This window comes from Lycium barbarum, chromosome 7 (genome assembly GCF_019175385.1).
Source record: "Lycium barbarum isolate Lr01 chromosome 7, ASM1917538v2, whole genome shotgun sequence".
NCBI lineage: Eukaryota > Viridiplantae > Streptophyta > Magnoliopsida > Solanales > Solanaceae > Lycium > Lycium barbarum.
The window spans coordinates 123,483,862-123,499,455 of NC_083343.1; the positions used below are offsets into that span (position 1 = coordinate 123,483,862).

The 15,594-nt window shown below is 38.4% G+C and overlaps 1 protein-coding gene and 1 pseudogene across 3 annotated transcripts; one reads left to right on the forward strand and one right to left on the reverse strand.

Annotated features, from left to right (window-relative positions):
• Positions 1 to 63: 63 nt before the first annotated feature.
• Positions 64 to 8,619, forward strand: LOC132601878 (U-box domain-containing protein 35-like; annotated as a pseudogene).
• Positions 8,620 to 8,916: 297 nt separating this feature from the next.
• Positions 8,917 to 15,382, reverse strand: LOC132604131 (uncharacterized protein At1g01500-like). Of its 3 annotated transcripts, none has more exons than XM_060317481.1 (3): positions 15,184 to 15,382; positions 13,645 to 14,409; positions 8,917 to 9,430 (listed from the first exon to the last, which is right to left on the reverse strand). In XM_060317481.1, the coding sequence occupies exons 2-3, from the start codon at positions 14,317 to 14,319 to the stop codon at positions 9,197 to 9,199; spliced, it is 909 nt and encodes a 302-aa protein (XP_060173464.1). In that variant the 5' UTR covers positions 14,320 to 14,409; positions 15,184 to 15,382; the 3' UTR covers positions 8,917 to 9,196. The 3 variants fall into 3 exon arrangements, with proteins under 3 accessions (XP_060173464.1, XP_060173466.1, XP_060173465.1); XM_060317483.1 differs by lacking the exon at positions 15,184 to 15,382 and adding an exon at positions 14,894 to 15,035; XM_060317482.1 differs by lacking the exon at positions 15,184 to 15,382 and having other exon boundaries at positions 13,645 to 14,869.
• Between the last annotated feature and the right edge of the window lie 212 nt (positions 15,383 to 15,594).

The window sequence follows — 15,594 nt, forward strand, 5'->3', positions numbered from 1 at the left end:
AAACGTGAGATGGGCCGGTCGGGTCGGGTCATCGGGTAGTAGGCCGGGTTATGGGTTAAAATAATGGGGTGAGTTGAATATTGTTTTGGGCTGGGTCGGCTGAAGAAATAAACGTGGGCTGGGTAGTGATTTTGGCATTAAAATGTGGGCTAATTACAATGGGCTGGTCCGAAAGTGATTATAAATTGATTGGGGCGGATGGGCTAAAATATATATTGGCTTCTTATACTATTTTGGGCTTCTAAATTTGCATCAACAACAACAACAACAACCCAGTGAAATCCCACATCGTGGGGTTTGGGGAGGGTAGAGTGTACGCAGACCTGACTCCTACCAAGGTAGGACGACTGTTTCCGAAAGACCCTCGGCTCAATAAAAGCATAAAAAGAAGTCAGATAAGGTTAAGAGATTCGGATAAGAGATTTAAAGCGATATGAAAATGAAATAATGCAAGCGACACAGATAACACAGGATAATCAGAGCACAGGAAATAACAGATAATAGCAGAAATCGGAGCAGATGACACAGGATAACCAAAGCACAGGAAATAACAGAGAATAGCAGAAATCGGAGCACAAGAAATTATATTGCAATAATGCGACTACTAATAAGAACGGATAACGAGACTATCTACTAGCCTTCTACCCTAATTTGGGTCCTCCAAACCCTCCTATCTAAGGTCATGTCCTCGGTAAGCTGTAATTGCGCCATGTCGTGTCTAATTACCTCTCCCCAATACTTCTTCGGCCTACCCCTACCTCGTCTGAAACCATCCATGGCCAACCTCTCACACCTCCGCACTGGGACATTTGTGTCTCTCCTCTTCACATGCCCAAACCATCTCAATCTCGCTTCTCGCATCTTGTCTTCCACCGAGGCCACCCCCACCTTATCCCGAATATCCTCATTCCTAATCCTGTCACTCCTGGTGTGGCCACACATCCATCTCAACATTCTCATCTCGGCAACTTTCATCTTTTGAACGTGAGAGATCTTAACTGGCCAACACTCCGCCCCATACAACATAGTCGGTCTAACCACCACTTTGTAGAACTTGCCCTTAAGTTTTGGTGGCACCTTCTTGTCACATAGCACTCCGGAAGCAAGCCTCCATTTCATCCACCCTGCCCCAATACGATGTGTGACATCATCGCCAATCTCCCCGCTGCCTTGCACAATAGACCCAAGGTACTTGAAACTACTTTTCTTCTGGATGGCCTGGGTACCAAGCCTTACTTCCAAGTCATCCTTCTGAGGTGCTTCACTGAACTTACACTCCAAGTACTCTGTCTTGGTCCTACTTAGCGTAAACCCTTTAGACTCCAGAGTATGTCTCCAACACTCCAGCTTAGCGTTAACTCCGCTACGAGTCTCGTCAATCAGGACTATGTCATCCGCGAAAAGCATACACCATGGCACCTCACCTTGAATTTGTCGTGTCAATCCATCCATCACCAAGGCAAATAAAAACGGACTAAGAGTTGATCCTTGATGCAACCCCATCACAACTGGAAAGTGCTCTAAGTCTCCTCCTACTGTCCTCACCCTGGTTTTGGCTCCCTCATACATGTCCTTGATCACCCTAATGTACGCCACAGGTACACTTTTAGCCTCCAAGCATTTCCATAGGATCTGTCTTGGAACTTTGTCATAAGCCTTTTCTAGGTCGATGAATACCATGTGTAAATCCCTTTTCCTCTCCCTATACTGCTCCACCAACCTTCTCATAAGATGGATGGCTTCTGTAGTTGAACGTCCCGGCATGAATCCGAACTGGTTTTCTGAAATAGACACACCTCTCCTCACCCTCATCTCTACCACCCTTTCCCACATTTTCATAGTATGGCTTAGCAGCTTGATACCTCTATAGTTGTTGCAACTCTAGATATCTCCCTTATTCTTGTATAGAGGGATCATTACACTCGCCCTCCATTCTTCGGGCATCAATGCCGTCTTAAAGATGACATTAAACAACCTAGTCAGCCACTCCAAACCTGCCGGCCCGCGCTCTTCCAGAATTCCCCCGGAATCTCATCAGGTCCGGTCGCTCTTCCCCTGCGCATCCTACGAACATCACATTTAACCTCGTCAACCTTAATACTCCTGCAATACCCAAAATCGTGACGCCTTCCTGTATGTTCTAATTCTCCCAACACAATGTCTCTATCCCCTTATTCATTCAAGAGTTTGCAGAAGTATGACTGCCATCTCCATCTAATGAGAGTCTCCTCTACCAATACTTTGCCATGCTCGTCCTTGATGCACTTTACTTGATCCACATCACGTGCCTTCCTCTCCCTCGCCTTGGCTAGCCTGAACAATTTCTGGTCCCCTCCTTTCTCTTCTAGTTCAGCATACATGCTTTCAAAAGCTGCCGTTTTTGTCATCGAAACCGCCAACTTCGCCTCCTTCCTCGCCATCTTTTAAAGTTCTGTATTCGTCCACTTCTCCACCTCATCCTTGCTTTCTATCAACTTCGCATACGCCACCTTCTTTGCTTCCACCTTCTCTTGAAATTCTCCATTCCACCACCAGTCCCCTCTATGCTGACCACGACTACCTGTCGAGACCCCCAACACTTCCATTGCTACCACCCTAATGCAACTAGCCGTCTTATCCCACATACTGGTCGCATCCCCACTACTATCCCAGGCCCCCATATCCTTCAATTTCTCTCCCATCTCCAGGGCACTAATAGTGGTCAAACTCCCCCATCTGATCCTAGGTCGGTCCTCCACGACCCTCTTCTTCCTCGTCATCTTGATCGCTAAATCCATCACCAAGAGCTTATATCGGGTTGTAAGATATTCACTCGGAATGACCTTACAATCTTTGAACAGACCTTTATCATCCTTCATAAGGAGTAAAAAGTCTATTTGAGTCTTAGCCACCGAACTACGGAAGGTTACCAAGTGTTCCTCCTTCTTTGGGAAACTCGAATTGGCTATCACCAACCCAAAAGCTCTTGCAAAATCCAAAAGTGACACTCCTCCTCCATTCCTGTCCCCGAAGCCAAAGCCTCCATGCACATCATCATAACCTCCCGAAATAGGTCCGATGTGTCCATTGAAATCACCTCCCACGAATAGCTTCTCAGTAGGCGGTATGCCTCCCACTAATTCGTCCAAATCCTCCCAAAAGCGCCTCTTCTCCTCGTCGCCTAAGCCCACTTGCGGCGCATATACACTAATAATGTTCAAAGTGAGTCCTTCAACGACCACCTTAATCGACATCATCCTATCAGTGACTCTCCTAACCTCTACCACCTGATCCCTTAATTCACTATCTACTAAAATGCCCACCCCATTTCTATACTTCGACCTACCAGAGAACCACAGCTTATACCCGTCTACCTCCTTAGCTTTAGGACCTACCCATTTGGTCTCTTGGGTACAAGCTATATTAATCTTCCTCTTCTGAAGAATCTTAACTAGCTCTATGGACTTCCCCGTTAACGTTCTAATGTTCCAAGATCCTACTCTCAACCTAGATGCTCCTTTAACCCACTTACCCCTCCTAACCCTCGCCCCCTTCCCTAAACGAGAACATGACCCTAGTCTACCATCACTAAGCAAAGCCACGAAAATGAGTATGAACTAATAAACTATTCAAAAGCCTAAAGTTAGCAAAAAATGAAACTACAAGTGTATGGACAAATAATGAATATGGCAACCGGAGGTACCAACTCCAGTTGAAATGAACCTGATCGCCGCAGGAAAACACTGTTCAACGTCCGAGTACTGTTCACAGTTCACTGCCGGAGTTACTGTTCACTGCCGGAATTATTTTCACAGAGACCTGAAACAGGAGCAGAGAAGAGGGGGAACAAGAAAAGAAAAAGAAAAAAGAAAAAAGGAGAGAAAGAGAGGGCTGGCCGGAAAATGGTGCCGGAAAAAGTCTCCGGCGATGACGCAGCTGTGTTCTGGCAGCGCCAGGAGCGGATAAAAAAGGGGAAAAGGAGAAGAGAAGAAGAAGAAGAAAAGGAAAGAGAGAAAAAAAGTAGATCTGGCCGGAAAAGTGACCGGCGTTACCTGATCGCCGGAGTTACCTGGTCGCCGGACGCGGTCTGATCGCCGGATGTGGTGGCAGGTGGGGTGGGGGGGGGGGGGGAGACGTTACCGTTGGTGGTGGAGGAGAGAGAAGAGAGAGAAGAGAAGAGAGAAAAGAGAGCAATCAACATAAATTGGGATGTGGGAGTAATCAAATATCAGTTTTAATTAAAAATATTATAAAAGTATGTATTTATCAGTGCTTGGATAAAAATAAAGTTATATGACGTCGTAATGGTCGTGCGATAATATCAGTAAATAAACGCTATTATTTAACTGCGCAAAATAAATGCGATGCGTGTGCATAAGGTGGTAAAAATGCTGAAATGATCATAATGCAAATTATAATAATACTGATAATAATGATAATAAAATAATGATAATAATAATAATAATAATAATAATTAATAATAATAAATATAATAATAATAATAATGATAATAATAATAATAATAATAATAATAATAATAATAATGGTAGTAGTAAAATTAATAACAGTTAGTGACCGCAATAGGATAACGAAACGCCGGTATTAATAAGAAGCTAATAATTATAGTAAAATATAAATAATTATTTCTTAAATTTCCAAAAATATTAGAAGCGTAAATAGATACTTTGGAGAAAAGGCGGGACAAAATTGGGTGTCAACACATCTTGTATCACCAAACTTCAAAACATACAGAGAAATAGTCTTGCTACTGGACATAGTCCCAGTAGTCTGACCTGCAAACAACATTCAATAATAACTACTATTACAACACTAGAAACTAGGATATGCACTACTTATTAACACCATGTGCTAAGTTCTCAGACAACTACTAAGCTAAAAGGGGTAGTCCGACCCTTTATTCACTTTGTCCTCTTTGATTTGATTTTGGCGGCATTCAACCTTACAGAATGCAAGTGACCTGCCAAAATTACACTACATTAGCACAAATACATCAAATATAAAAATAGAGAATTTTCAATCCTATTCTTTACATAATTTGTTTCGCTTGGTTTTCCAGTTTTGATGTTTATCCAAGATCTGGTTTTCTTTTGTTTATATTTTTGTGGTTATATTTCAAAATTTATGGTTTTAAATATTTCATCACATTTGTACATGGGCGATTCAATAAAATTGGTGGCCTAAAGTCAAATCTTGACAAGATGTTTCACGTATACTCAATAAAACTAGCTTCTGCGTGCGTCACACGTGCATCTCGTGTGCCACACGTGCATCCCATGATAACTATGATAAATATCACTACTTGCCGTGTTGACTTACTCATCGTCCTTCACCACCAATCCCTCTGAATTTGACTCATCCTCTCATTTCTAGTAAAATCTAACTGTTCCCATTTCTCCAATCCGCATAATCGCATCTAAATTTCGAGAAAGTATTCAACTTATTTACATTCCCAGTCTCACTATCAACCATCCATCATCCAAACATTAAAACCCGCTCTATAATTTTTGAAATTCGAATTTTCCAAAACAAATTTGCGCAAATCAATGTAATTCCAAAAATACATATGTTTCTGAAATTCAAATGTGAATAAAGATTAGGGTTACCAATTGGGAATTGGAATTGGGGTAATTAGTTAGGAGCCACGAACAACTTTTTTATTTTGGTAAACAACATCTTGTATCACCAAACTTCAAAACATACAGAGAAATGGTCTTGCTACTGGACACAGTCCCAATAGTCTGACCTGCAAACAACATTCAATTATAACTACTATTACAAAACTAGAAACTAGGATATGCACTTCTTATTAACACCATGTGCTAAGTTCTCAGACAACTACTAAGCTAAAAGGGGCAGTCCGGCCTTTTATTTGCTTTGTCCTTGATTTGATTTTGGCGGCATTCAACCTTGCAGAATGCAAGTGACCTGTCAAAATTACACTACATTAGCACAAATACATCAGATATAAAAATAGAGAATTTCAATTCTATTCTTTACATAATTTGTTTAGCTTTGTTTTCCAATCTTGATGTTCGTCCAAGATCTAGTTTTCTTTTGTTTATATTTGTGTGGTTATACTTTAAAATTTATAGTCTTAAATATTCCATCACCTTTGTACAGGGGCGGTTCAATAAAATTAGTGGCCTAAAGCCAATTCTTGACAAGAGGATAAGACTCTTAGATTATTTTACTTTCATGTAAGTATGTCTTAACATCTTACTTCATGATTTTAATACGTTTTCAGCCAGGGGAGTTGGGGAAGTATTGGGACCTTTGAGTCTCTTGATGCTGGCAGCCAGAGCATATCTTCTGATAGCAGCAGTGCGTTGGATAGACATCCTGCAAGCCAGAATACTTCGCCCAACTATAGCAGTGTCAGCACACACCAAAGGCATTGTCGGACAGCCAACACAGCAGCAGGCCTCATTCACCAGATCAATCTGTCAACAGTATCAATGAAGTCTTCAATAAAATTCAACTTATGAGGCAGCCTGGCAGCAAGAATCTTACTTCTATGCCATCGCCGGGTGATAGTGGTGATTTTGGTGAAGGGACACCACCAGCAGAGCTTGCCAGAAGCAGCGAAAATCTCCCAGGATACTGTGAATTAAAATTTGGATATTACTCAAATAGTACATGATAGACACCCTGGTAGCCTAATACCTCCATCCCAGCACACAGTCAATAACCTAAATCTTTGTACCAACTCTAAAGAGAATTCATTCTACTCTACATATGGTTCGAGTAATCTTTCTGGCTCCTCAAATTACCGGTTCCCTGATATGTCCTTTGAGCATTTGGACTCTGCCCACAATGTTTCAGATGCTTCTAGGTGTTCCATCTCCTCACAAAATGCAGTAAGTTCAAATATGCTCCATGATTTGGCAAAAATGAACCACTCTAAAAGCTTAAACCTTGATTCACAAACCATTTTGGCTGTTGCAGATCACTTGTTATTACACTATTTACTACATCAGCGAACATCTAAAGCTATTATGTCGTCTATTTTTTGCTTTATAGGAAATCCACAAGCAACTATTCTGCTAGAACTCTGCCAAATGGACATGTATAACTAGGAGATAGTTGTGCAAGGGACAATCAAGTCACGATACCAATTAAATTTTTCACTCTTCTCTGTTTTCCTTGGTAGTAATTATCACATGATTAGATAACAGCATCAATACTCAGTTTATTTTATGAGATAAACTTCAGAGTGTTCATTAAAATTATACCAAGCACCAATATGGGCATTCTAGTGTGGATTCAAGCTCTTATGGCCTATCTATTTTACCCATAGTTGCCAGATAATTAAGTGTCCTTGAGCTTATCTAAAAACTGCCATTAGTGTGACCTGAAAGATTGTAGCTAAAACAGATCAACTGGTTAGTCTTTCCTCATATTTACATACATTGCAGGCCGAGTTGGAGGAGGAAATGAAAAAGGCGAAAATTTAAACTGAGGCCTTGTAGCCGACAGGTCAGAGTTTGGCAGTCGCATACTTTTTCAGCACTTCAATTATTCATTTTCATTACTCCAAATAGATAATTATTCATTTAGACCACATCCATACAACTTATTTTCCATCTTTTTAAGGCAAGAGAGATTGATCATTTGAAGTCAAAAGAAGAAGCCAAGGAGACCCGAGAGGCTTCAGATGCTATATTGGAAAAGGAGAAGCAAAAGTGCAAAGCTGCTTTAGAAGTAGCGCAGATGGTGCAACACATAGCAGAATTGGAATCTAAGAAGCGAAAGTATGTAGAAAGAAAATTTCTGCGTGAAGAAGAAGATAAGAAGAAAGCACAAGAGGCATCTGCCCGCATTACGATTTGTAATAGGAGATACTCAACTGATGAAATTGAAGCTGCAACAAATTACTTCTCCAGTTCAAAGAAGATTGGTGAAGGTGGATATAGTTATGGTATACAAAGGCTATCTGGATCACACAGCAGTTGCTATTAAAGTTTTAAGGTCAGACATCACATAGGAACAAACACAGTTTCAGCAAGAGGTAGTTTTCCATGTTTCTAAGCTAACGTAACAGATAAGGCAGACATTTTTGGAAATCCAATACAGTTAGGTGCCTATTTTTATTGCAGATTGAAGTTCTAACCCTCTTGAGACATCCAAATGCGGTTCTCTTGGGAGAGGAGCATGTCCGGAGTACGGTTGCCTTGTCTATGAATGCATGGAGAATGGCAGCTTAGAGTATAGGTTGTTCTGCAAGAACAAAAGTCCTCCTATACCATGGCCTGCTCGTTTCAGGATAGCTGCGGAGACTGCTGCTGCTCTTCACTTCTTTCACCGAACAAAACCAAAACCTATCGTGCATCGAGACGTCAAACCTGCTAATATTCTCTTAGATGGTAACTACAGAAGTATGATTAGTGATGTTGGCCTAGCCAGAGTGGTGTCACTCAGCATCTCATGACATCAACTGCTGGGACATTTTGCTATGTTAATCCAGAATACCAACAGACTGGGATGCTGAACACATAATCAGATATTTATTCTTTGGGAATCATGTTATTACAAATAATTACAGCCCAGTGCATTATTGGCCCTTGGAGGAGGCTCTCCTTTATGAGATTGGCCAACTTTTTAGTTGAGCCTGTTCTGTAAAGTGCACTTTGGTAGTTAATAAAAAGTTCTATTTGATTGCCCAAAAAAAAAAGTGTAAAAAGAATTTGGGTACAAGCTTGGGGTGGGGGGAGGGGTGGGAACTATGTATTAAGCCTATAAATATTCATCCATTGATTTACTTGGGGAAAAAGAAAATATATTACACTAGTTGTCGAATGTAAAACATCATCAAACAATATAATTATTGCTTCCCAGGCACTAACACCAAGCCATTAATTTCTCATATGAGTGTACCAAAAAAATAAAAAAATACATTGAACTACAAGTTCAAAAAGCTTAACACAATAACTTCACCAAATGATCATACTATAATTTTTTGCAGCCTTGGACACACCTCAGCAACAAAATGCAACATCAACAAAAGTAAAAAGTTGCAACACCTAAAACCAAAAAAAGGGATACAAAGAGACTTAACACGAAGACAAAAAGCTAACAGAAAGTAAGTTTACACGAAAATGTATGATTGTTAGAATTCACACTCTCAAGACAAGCATATATCTGTAGTTAGCCGTTTAGCCGTTTGGTTTTACGCAAAAAGAAATTCAGCAATACATAATCATATAAACCGCCTTCTGAAGTTTCCGGTAGTTGTCTGGTAGGTGCGGACTAACAGACCAACTCCTATTCCAACTCCTACACAAATGCCAAGGCCGATCCCTACACCAACACGGACCCCAGCATTGAACCACGATAATTCCCCATCTTCACCATCCATATATTCCGTTTGTCTCCAGTACATGCTGTTGTACTCTTCTTCGCTTTCTGGTTCATACTTTCTATACTCTGCAACCTGTGAACAAGCAATGAAGTTCAGAAGCTGTGCCAATTCTTGGGCTAATTAATGCTTAAAAGATCCACTTCTGCTAAATATTGAAATGCTAAAAGCCGGTGAAAATCTTGAGAAGAATTGACAAAGGGAACTCAAAAATCTGAAAGTGCGGTGAAATAAGCAAACATCCCTTGCTAATTCAACTTCAAAACTATAGCAGCACAACAGGCAATAGAATCGATTAAAACATCAATACATACTTGTAACTTTGACTTAAGTATGGAGCAAATTTGACCTTTTATCTTTTTTTTTTTTTCTGATAAAAGATTAAAGGAAAGGTAAAGCAAATTTGGCCTCTATCACGCTTGTTATGGACATTACAAAACAAAACAAAATACTGCCAAGATATTAAGCATGGCACAGAAGACAATATTAGGAACAGCTAGACATGGGAAAATAGACAAACATATTTAAGGCCTTGAACTTTTGCAGCTCGACACTTCAATATATGACTAACATGGGACTTTTCTTCTTTACTCCTTTTGAATTTTGTTTTGGGAGGTCGTACCACATCTAGAGCATGTACCCATCTAGGCAGAGAATTCACCAGTAATAACACATAATAAACCACTAAGTAAACCAAAAATCCATTTTAATTAGCTCAATATATGCTCTGGAAGAGCCACAACGGAATACCAGAAGAGGAAAATGGGAGACCAAGCTGCTATATTATGATGATAAAGCACCTACATGTAGGGGTGTTCATGGTTCGGTTTGGGTCGGTCATTGATTAAAACCATAACCAAACCAATTTAGTCGGTTTTTAAATGTCTAAAACCATAACCAAACCAAATAAAATAATAACCATCGGTTTGGTTATTGTCGGTTTGGTTCTATTTTTTGGTTTATTACTAGCAGCCATGAAACTTATCAGTAAAACATTAAAAAGTTGAAAAAGACATTCTTTTTATTGGTTCAAACGATAACTTTTATTTATAATTTAAGGTGGAACATACATCATAGAAACATTTTCACTATTAGTGATAGTGTAGTACTCAAGTTACCCAAAGTTGCTAAATTATTACATATAGAGCTAAAAACTAACTTAGTAGTGGTTGCACCATTTTTGTCATCTTAATACACATACCTAGAAATAAAGTAGAGCATAGGAGCTTTTAGTTGTTGCTACAAACATACATATTAATTAAACATAAAGACTACCTAAAACTAAAACTAAAATGAAAATATATGAAATTAAAAAACTTTGTGTAATGATCCCAAACTTTGGGGCAGTACTTGCATTTTGCCCTCAATTCTCCCATTTTATTAAAAAATACTTTGTGTAATGATCTCAAACTTCAGATGTTTTTCTATCATTATTCCCAATGCTAGGGTCTCGACTATAAGGAATTGTTCTTTTCTGCTTTTTAGGAGGATTACCCACGGAAGAAGTATTAGGGCATTACCATGTGCTTGAGTAGCAGCAAATGCTTATGTTACTGAAGTATCTTTTATAGGAACCTCTAAATCTACAACCTCTGTCCTTTTCATATGAAAAATATTAGAAGTTTAGGACCCCTTCAGACAAGAAAAAAAAAGGTATAAATTCGAAAAAAAAAAAAAACCTAAAATCAAATAGCTGACAAAGAAAGACTAAAAATTTAAGTTAAAGACATTAGACTCTAACGTGAGCTTCTGTTAGTAGGTTTATACTTAAACACTTAAAGACATGGGCTTGGACATATTCTTAAAAACACGGGCCTTAAACAATCATGTGAAATAAGTAGACCAAAAATTAAATCAATGATTAAAAAGTATAAAATATTTATAATTATTTATGAAGAACTAATATTATACATATAAATAATTATAAAATTTATGTATATAATTTATCGGTTTGGTTCGGTTATTTATTCGGTTATTTTTTAATAGAACCATAACCAAACCAAATATTATCGGTTTTTAAAATTTAAAACCAAACCAAATGTCGGTTTTTTTATTCGGTTTGGTTAAATTTTCGGTTTGGTTTTGGTTTTAACCAAAACCGTGAACAACCCTACCTGCATGTATGGTGAACTGTGTGTCATGAACTTGAGATTGCATATCGGGTCCCCTCTTTAATTGATCGAGGAGGTACAATCAGGAAGAAGACATGGTTAATGCCAAATATGTTAAAGAGGATTTACTGGTGCAGTAAAACTGTTTCCACTTAATATGGTTTGGGCCAAAGAGTACATTAGAAACCCATGGAAGGAGTTTAAACCAGAAATTTACGTTGAGATGGGAAATGTTTCGTAGTTGATACTCTGGAAGATCTATGCCTTGGTCACATTCTTTTGGCGAAGGATTTCCCATAGCGTTTTAGCTTGAATGTATATACCAATGCCACATCACAAGAAGTTTGGAACATCTTTAGAAGGAATAGTCATGAGATTGAGAGTAACAACAATAAAAAGAAAACTGGAAGGGCATCTGGTATTAATAAGGCAAGTTCTTAAGATAGAATGGGGTAGCTGGGGAATTATAGTGTGAAGGCATGTCATTGATTAGTGCTGGAAGTGTCAAAAGACACTGGCCTTGGCGACTACTGTAGACATTTTACTAAACTTTATTACTTCCCTACAGTTCAGATTAGGGACTTTTTTTCCCCTTAAAGACTGTCACCTCCTTGGTGCTATTTTTGTTAGTAAAAGACAATTTCCAATTCCTTCAGATAAGAAACAGGATAATGACCCCGCACATCAAGACCTTGCAGACTTGGAACAATGCAACATGGGGGGAATATAAATTTATTAAAGAATCATCTGGAGGTATGTCTCTGCCCATACCCAGTGATGCTGATTAGGATGAGGTTCTATTTCTCTTTCGATCCAACTTCTAAAAGATACAGCCTTTTGGTAAGTTGTAACACAGACACATGTTTCATCATATGAAGCACAACCAACTTTATCCCCCCCCCCCCCCCCCCCCCCAAAAAAAAAGGAAAAGAAAAGAAAAGAAAAGAAAGAAAGATATGAAGCATGATTAAAGCCAGACACAATTATAGGGTAAAAATAGAAAGTTCTTATGGTCATGCTATCACTCCTTAGTCCCGACTCTGCCAACATAAATGGAAGATGGATGAGCATGATGGTTTGTTCAAAGAAATTTAAGGATGGCAAAGCTACTTTTAAGCTGTGTGTGCATCAACATTGAAGGGAAAAGACCCTGAAATGTCAGTGTAGCACATATCTTACTTACAGAAGCAATGAAAAGGGAACCAGACCCCAAAAGAAATAGAAGAAGTTAAGGATATAAATCTAAAAAAAGTCTTCAAGACAGAATCAAGAAAGAATCCAAACAAGGATATTTTATAACGTGCAGCTTGTTAACATGAAAAGAAAAAGGCTCTAGAAAAGCTAAAGCTAAAATAACCAGTAGTTTGCACATCATTTGCTGTTTAGGGAAGGAAAACATTTGTGCCCCAACTTCAGGTTTTTCCTACTTTTTACCAGGAAAACAACCTGAATAATAGTTTGCATTGAATGAAGCAATAAATTCACCCTCAAAGAACAAAGGAGGGGGAAGAAGGGACTGCAAGCGTTTTTAAGTTTGTTAATGGTAGAATACCTAGCTATCCCCCTAAACTTGACACGCTTTACCTAAACTATTAGTAGTCCTAATTACCCCCTGAACTTGGCAATTTGGTAGCCTTTACTCCCTTGGACGATCTCATCCAGTGTTGTTAAAGGCTCACTTAAGGTGCCTTAAGCCCTGAAGCTCAGAGAAGCTATGGGAGAGCGCTTCGCCTTGCTTAAGCGGTGTAGGCAAGGCACTAAGGCGTGCGCCTCAGTGCCATGAGTTCTATCTTGAATCGAGCAGTACTAAACAACAAATAATCGGCAATAAGTGTATTTGTTAAAGAAAACATTATGAATGAATTTTTTACTTTTTTCTTGAATCGCACATATATTTTTATTTTTTCCCTAGCCTTTTTTTTACTCAAGCCCACATACCTGGAGCGCTTTTTTGAGCTTTTCGCCTTTGACAACACTAATCTCATCCTAAGCAATGAAACTTAATTCAGTCCGGACATTTTAAAGCTAGTAGTGCTTGTTCAACTATGTCGAGAATTTGACTGTTTGGATGCCTTATCAGCAATTTCTGCATTTTGATATGCATTATATAATTTGAAAATACCAAATTACTATACCAAATGGACCCAAAAAGAAAAAGATACTGAACTACAATTATACCTGCATATCAAGTCCAGATGAGACATCTTTCTGCTGTTCATCTGTTTCATGCTCCGGGATCGAGTGTAACATACCCTTCCTGTTGTGCTTCTTCCTATGATTCAGCTGCAAACTCTTTGTTAATATGATAGGTGTCCCCGAGAAGCAACCAGTAACAAAAACTTCAATTGTTGGCGGTATTGATTCGGAACCTATAATTTGTTTACCCTTCAGAAAACCAGTCCCCGCATTCATCACCGACTCGCAATTCATGTTCCATCTCCTGCCACCCCCGTTACTATTGGACAACTCTAAAACCCCCGAAAAGACGAGATCGTCTTTATTGAAAACATCAAATTTCACGCTTCCCGTAAGCCTTATACTATCCGTGCTCACGAACGTAGCTTCTTCTGATTTCTTATCAACCCGATCCCTTCGAAGGAGGCAAGTCGCTCCTTCCGAATACATAGAACATCTCGTTCCGTTGACCTCAAGAAGCGTGTCGGGACTTAGAGGGATGTGGTTGAGAGTAAGATATTCCGGGGTGGAATCATCAACCATAAAATTGCTGACTCTAATATAGAAAACTCTTATATCTAACCAAGACAACGACAATTTACCACACGATTGGTACGAGGGGTGTCTAATAATTTGGAGATTTCCATTGCTGAGTGATTCATGATGACCATTCTCCATGTTTAATAATCCTCAACAGAATCCTTCACCAGACACCGATATAAGAACATGATCGAACCACAAATCGGGACCCACGTAGGCTAAGGAACCCTGTTCCATTGTCATACATTAATTCTTTTTCAGGAAAAACATGGAGAGAACAACAATGGAAATGCAAAAGGGAGATTATTCTACAAACCACACAGAATATAAAGGTTACAGGTAATAAAGGGACCAAGATTTTAGGAACGTAAATAGTAGTTGATACAAGGAGAATAAAAGACAGAATTTTGAGTATATAATGGAATTAAATTATCAAAAAAGAAAAAAGGGATCTAAAGGTACTTAGATGCTTTCTTATAGGATCAAATATATTTATAACCAAGCAAAATTATGACAAGAAAGCTATAAAAAGAGCAAAAATAGAAGAGGTCAATGAGAAACAAGAATTAGTCATACAAGTTAACTAAACTTGAACTAAAAAAAGGCATAAAAATCAACACTTTCCACAAATTGAATAAAAAGAAAATCTTGCAAATAAGACTATGAATTAGCAGCAAAAATCAAAGATTCTTGAAAATAAACACAACCCCACCAGTAAATTTAGATGACAAATCACAAAACCAATCCAAAGTTCAAATCTTTTTTACTTTTTCATCTCTTAACTCTCAAAATCAAGAATTGAATTGGATATAAAAAGAGAGATATTATCAAAGGAAATACAAAAAAAAAAAAAAAAAAAAAAAAAAAGGAAAGTTACTAGCAATTTACAATTTACACACAACAACCCATAAGCAGCCAAAAAAAAAAAACCACCTACTAGCCAAGAAATAAAAGAGGAAATTACAAACAATAGCCAAAAATTTCTTTTGTTGATAAACTTACCAAGAAAATCTTGCATCCACTAGCCTCTTTTTTTTTCTACTTTCTCAGTCTTTGTGTATATCTTATACAAGCAACAAACAATCTTTCAAATCATTTTCAATTTCCAAATAAAGGTAATGTTTTCTATCAACTTTTCACCAACTTTTTGTGGCTAAACGTTAAATACAGTGATGCCACTCTTGTGGAATCTTGTAATAATAATTACTATCAACATATGCCTTTTCTTTCTCTATATTTATGTATAATACCATGTACTGTACTAATGTTTACGTGGCTCTATTAAAAAAATTAAAAAAATTACATGTATTGGAGGATGAAAAATGACAAAAATGGTCCCTTATGTTTGGGAGTAGGTTCAAAATAGTCCTTAAAGTATGCTTTGAACAACTTTAGTTCTTTAGTCAAATATTT